The sequence below is a fragment of the Trichosurus vulpecula genome, chromosome 4, assembly GCF_011100635.1.
Source record: "Trichosurus vulpecula isolate mTriVul1 chromosome 4, mTriVul1.pri, whole genome shotgun sequence".
NCBI classification, from domain to species: domain Eukaryota; kingdom Metazoa; phylum Chordata; class Mammalia; order Diprotodontia; family Phalangeridae; genus Trichosurus; species Trichosurus vulpecula.
Window position 1 is genome coordinate 14,792,654 of NC_050576.1, and position 6,000 is coordinate 14,798,653.

Here is a 6,000-nt window from a genome sequence, read left to right on the forward strand (position 1 = left end):
CCTTGTCCAAGTCCCTTCTCCTCTCCTACAAGTTGGACCAGATAATCTCGGAGGCCCTCTCCAGCTCTCGAGATTGTCGCCTACGGATTCTAGCGCACAAGGCAAGGACGCTATGGTCCTGCCAGCCTGAGTGTTCTCTTCTGATACCAAGCTATGTACCCAAGTCGTAGGGGTCATCAAGTCATTAGAAGTCATGTCAGTCCAATTTCCCCCTCATTTTACAAATGGCGTAACTGAGGCTCCGAGTGGGGAAGTGATTGCCCAAGTTCAAGGGATCTAGACTTCAGGGACCGCGGAGGCCAGCTGGTCCGACCCTCCCATTTCACAGACTAGGAGACTGAGGTTGGGGGTGGGCGGGGGCGCCTTGTCCAAGTTCACGGAATCGCAGAGACTCCAGGGACGTCGGAGACCCCCTAGTTCGACCCTCTCGTTATACAGACCCGCAAACTGAGGCTCGGAGGGAGAAGTGCATGAAATCACAGATCTAGAGACCCCTCCAGGGACATCGAAGACCCCCGGGTACGACCCTCTCGTTACATAGACCCGCAAACTGAGGCTCGGAGGGAGAAGTGCATGAAATCACAGATCTAGAGACCCCTCCAGGGACATCGAAGACCCCCGGGTACGACCCTCTCGTTACACAGACCCGCAAACTGAGGCTCGGAGGGAGAAATGATCGCCCAAGTCCGTGGGATCACAGATGCAGAGACTCCTCCAGGGACGTCGGAGACCCCCTGGTCCGACCGTCTCCTTTCCCAGTCGCGCAAACCGAGGCTCGGAGGGGGTGGGGCGCGGGGCCAGGGGCTCGTGCGGGGCGGCTGGCGGGGCTCACCTGGCTGTGCGTGTCGGGCGGCAGGTTCCGCAGCAGCACCTTCCTGCGGTTGCTCAGCTCCCGCCGCGTCCTCTGCAGCCTCCGCGCCACCTCGCCGGCCTCCAGCGGCTCCGGGGGCTCCCGGGGCTCGGGCTGCGCGGGCGCCTCGGCCGCTGGGGGAGCCCCGGGCGGGGGCTGTGGGGCCACCGCGGGGACCAGCCCCGGCTCCTCGGGCTCCGCCGCCGCCTCGCGCTCCGGCCCGGCAGCCGCCATGTTCCCGCGGCTCCCGATCGCCCCTGTCCCTCTCGGCTGCGGCCGAGCCCGAGAGCTCGAGGGCCGGGGAGGCCCGGCGGGGCTGCGGGGCAGGAGCGGGGCCGAGCCCAAGAGGCCGGAGCCGAGCGCAACGGAAGAGAAGGGAAGGGAAGAAAGGCGGCGGCGGGGAGGAGGCGGTGCCGCGGGCTGGCGGGGGCGGGGGGAAAGGGAGGAGAGGGGGAGAACCCGCCCCGCCCCGCCCCGCCCCCGCCTCCTTCCTGCCCCGCCGGGCCCGGCCCCCCGCTCCCCCACCCCACCCACCCCGGCCACGCAGAGGCTCTGCTGCTCGGAGTGAGAGCCCCAGGACAGCCCAGCCTCACACCTGTGCCAGATGCCTGCGGGGAGGGGAGGGACCTGCCCCCGCCTCTGCCCCTCTGTCCCTGCCCCTTTGCCCCCGCCTCTGCCCCTCTGCCTCTGCCCCTCTGCTCCTCTGTCCCTGCCCCTCTGCCCCTCTGCCTCTTCCCCCCTGTCTCTGCCTCCGTCCCTCTGCCCCCCTACCCCCTCCTCTTCCCCTTTTCCCCTCTGCCTCTGTGTCGCCCTCCAAGTCCCAGGAACCAAGGATGTCGCAGCCGGAGACTTACCTGGGAACCGTGATATTCAGAGAGGAAAAGCAGCTTGGTACCTAGAATACCAGAGATATAAGCTACTTAAGGCTGTAGTGTCAGAGTGAGAAGGGTCCTTGGGAGACAGACTGTCAGGGATGCGAGGGAGACCTAGAAATTAGGAAGTTAGAGCTCAGAAGGACCTTACAACTCAATGTTGACAGCAGAAGACGCCTTAGAAGTCAAGACAAGTCAAGGAAGCTCCTATGTGCCAGGCCCCGTGCTTAGCTCTGGGAATACAAATACAAGCAGAATGAAAGTCCCTGCCCTCAGGGAGCCTGCATTCTAATGGGGGAAAGATGACACATACAAGGGAGGAATAAAAGGGTTGGGGGCGGGGGGCATGGTGGAGCAAATTCAGAAATGGATGAAAACTGTCTGGCCTGGACACTTTCCTTAAAATTAATCAATAAACCTTTGTTAAGCACCTATTATGTGCCAGGCACTGGAGATTCAAAAAGAAGCAAGAGACAGTCTCTGCCCTTGAGGAGCTTAAACTCTAAAGGGGGGAGACAACATGCAAGAAAATATATTTGAAGCAAGCTACATATAGGATAAATAGGAAATAATTAACAGAAAGAAGGCACTAGAATTAAGAGGGGTCAAGAAAGACTTCCGGTAGAAGGTGGGATTTTAGTTGGGACCCAAAGCAAGCCAGTGAGGTCAGTAATTAGAGAGGAAGAGGAAGAGCATTGTAGTCATGAGAACATCCCAAGAAAATGCCCAGAACCAGAGATGGAGTGTCTTGTTCTAGATGGACAGGGTCTTCTTTGTGGAACAGCCAGGAAGTCGGTGTCACTGGTTCTGGATGGAACCCAGTAATCAGAAATCGGGGGATCATGGGGGCAAAGTGTATATAGGATATCAGAGTTTGGAGGCACCTTTTAATGCAAAATGTCCCTTCTCCATGAAGGCTTTTCTGATTCTCCTAACTTCAAATGCCTTCCTTTCAATAAGAACCTTATTTTCCTTTACAGTTAGTACTATAAAAAAAAAGTGTGTGGGTGGGTGTGTGTGGTTGTGTGTGGGTGTGTGTGTGGAGAGAGAGAGAGAAACAGATAATCTCCTTCATTAAAATATAAGCTCCTCGAGGTCAGCAAATGTTTATTTTTTAACTTTGCATTCTACACTCATAGGACAATAATATATGCCTGCTTGACTGAGTGGAAGGAATTTTAGACCAGAAACTTAGAACATGAATTTCAGAACCAAAATTAGTCTTCGAACACGAAAGGTCATAGCAGCAAGGCACCTTAGAACATAGAGTTTGTCAGTGGTACCACAATGAGGAAAGCAGCTAATGTCTTAGCTCCTTGGCATCTTTATCTGGACAAAGCAGCTAATAATTCCTGAACTATCAATCTCACAGGGTTGTTTTAAAGGGAAATACATTTTGCAAACTTTAATGCTTTCTTCCAGCCAAATTGGAGAGCCAGCTGTTCCATTTTATTCAACACTGGCCCCTGGCTAAAATGGTCTAACACTCTCACTCATCTCTAACACTAAGAACTCTTGTCTTCCATCCAGGCTCCCCTCAGATGCCACCTCCTTCCTGAAGCCTTCCTCGATGACCCTCCTTTTTAGTTTACTTTCCTCCAATAAATCACCTAGTTTGATAACTGTTTGTGGATATGACCTTATCCTCTCCCCCACCTTCCCGCTAAAGTAAAATGTAAACTCTCTTTGATTGGGGGGGAGGGTATCCTCAGCACCAACTACAGCATCTTACAAATAGTAGGCACTAAACAAATGTCGAATTTAATTAAAGATCCGGTAGGTAGCTGGGTGGCACAGTGGATGAAGTACCTGCCCTAGAGTCAGGAAGACTCATCTTCCTGAGTTCAAACTTGGCCTCAGACACTTACTAGCCTGTGATCCTGGGCAAGTCCCTTAACCCTGTTTGCCTCAGTTTCCTCATCTGTAAAATGAGCTGGAGAAGGAAACGGCAAAACCACTCCAGTACCTTTGCCCAGATAACCCCAAATGGGGTCATGGAGAGTTGGACACAACTGAATAGCAACAACAAAAAAAGATCCAGACCATTTCACACTGTGCATTTAATTGAATTTGCATTCTAAAGCAGAGGTTCCATTTTTGAATCATAGCTCAATTTGGCAATCTTGTCAAGCCTGTGGACCTCTTAGCATAATATTTTCAAATGCATAAAATATGTAGAATTTAAAAGGCAGCCAATTGTATTAAAATTTTTATCAGTTTTTAAAAGTTCATAGACCCGAGGTTAAGAACCTAGGTACTGGACCCCCCCCATATTTGTCATAAGCTTTATTGTCTGGCCTCATCTTCCTCATAATCATGAAGTTGATTTTTTGAGCCAAGGTATAAGATTTTTTCTTTATTAACTTTTATTGCACATTTTTTGGAATATACTTTGAAGGTGTTACCCAAAAACAATGTAACTACTGTTTAAAGATTCTTTTCCTCAGCATCATATGTAATTACAAAGACGCAAACAAACTCAGAAGCAAACTAAGTGAATAACAATAGGGGGATGGCTAAATAAATTGTAGTGTATTCATATAATTGAATATAATAATGGAATTAAGACTAACTCGGGTGAAGAATTTAAAAAACCTAGAAAGGCCTTATGAAATAATGAAAATGTATAGGCCAGAAAATAGAGTACACGTGCCTGAGGATCATGAAAGAGGAAAAATGAAGGAATAGACACAGAATCCTGATGGGGACTTTGAAGGTGTGACTGAGAAATTGTTCTGATACTTTGTGTTGTACTTAATTAATTGAAATCCAAATGATTACTAAATAAGTTTAGTTGGTTGCGACTCCTTTCTTTACTAAAAATAATAACAGCTAGTTGTCTTTTGTCTCAATTCTTCCCTAGCCTTTGGGCCCTGGATGGGCAATGCCTCAGACAAACTGAGACCTGGGAAAGACCTTCATTTAAAAAGGCCATAGTCACCCATTGCATCCCAAGTCATCACCAGTCATCTTGACTTTTGTCTTGTTGTTGGACTCTGGTGGCTCTGGAGGGGAGAGTGAGGCCGATGACTTAAATCCAAATCATGAGCATGTCACGACATCACCCTCATGACATGACCCTCATGATATTGTTGGGCCTCTTTGAGGATGAAGGGTGAACGGCTATTGTTTCGAGAGCTTTGACAAAGTACTTCCCAACATGTCGTCTCTTCTGATGCTTACCACAACCCTGTGAGGCAGACACTATTACCATCATTCCCGTTTTACAGATGAAGAAACTAAGGCTGACAGAGGCTGGATTTGAACTCAGGTCTTCCTGAGTCTCTCATAGCCTTCTCTCCACTGCAGCAAGTACTGTGCTCCTTGCTTTTCTCTCTTGGCACTATGATATGCTGCAGCAGGATTTATTCCCAAGTCACCATGCTCTCCATCAACTTCACATTTTCCATTACAAAGTAAGAAAAAGATAAGAAAAGGGTTGGCAGACTGGGTGGAAGGATTGTGATGTAACTAGGGGGCTCCTAAGGAAGGGCATTCTTCAAATTCCAGACCCTCTGCTCTCTTCCAAAAATGTGAAGAGTGGCTCAGTCCATCCAAAGAAACTCTCTTGCCTTTTTTATTCTACTATGAGTGAGATGTGATTATCTGATTTAGTCTGAATGGCTCTGAAGTGACAAGAGGAATGAAAGGCTTCGAATTACCTCTATTATAAAGAAGGGTATCTAGTTAGTTCAGTGGATTGAGGTCCAGCCCTGGAGTTAGGAAAACTCATCTTCCTGTGTTCAAATCTGGTCTCAGACATTACTAGCCATGTGCCCCTGGGTAAGTCACTTAACCCTGTCTACCTCAGTTTCCTCATATGTAAAATGAGCAGGAGAAGGAAATGGCAAACCATTCTAGTATCTTTGCCAAGAAAACCCCAAATAGGGTCATGAAGAATCATGCACAACTGAACAATAAAGAAGAGGTTTGCAGGTAAATAATCATATAAATCGCATTAATTCAAATTTCTGCAGCAATTTCAAGTTTACAAAGGAGTTTCTTCACAACTGCTCTCTGAGCTAGGTCATGCACTTCCTTACTATTCCCACTTTTCAGATGAGGAAAAGGGATATAAAGTTGTTTGCTCAAAGTCATAGAGTTAAACAGTGTTGAAGTCAATCTATGGGCTCAAGCCCCTCCAACTCCAAGATGGAGTCCAATGGCCTATTATGCATAGAGACAAGCAAAACAAATTTTGGGGGTCACAGCACTTAGATTTGGACTAGCATGTTAGTGACTGCCAAGGTCAAACCCCAGAATGGAGAAGTAATGCAA

General features: G+C 48.8%; 1 protein-coding gene across 1 annotated transcript in view; it reads right to left on the reverse strand.

Moving 5' to 3' along the window:
• RAVER2 (ribonucleoprotein, PTB binding 2) overlaps nt 1-1,084 on the reverse strand; it is a gene marked incomplete in the record, with an annotated part of 96,437 nt that extends 95,353 nt beyond the window's left edge. The window contains 1 exon segment of the mRNA XM_036754257.1: nt 833-1,084. Coding sequence (XP_036610152.1) covers nt 833-1,084 — 252 coding nt within the window.
• Nucleotides 1,085-6,000: the final 4,916 nt, after the last annotated feature.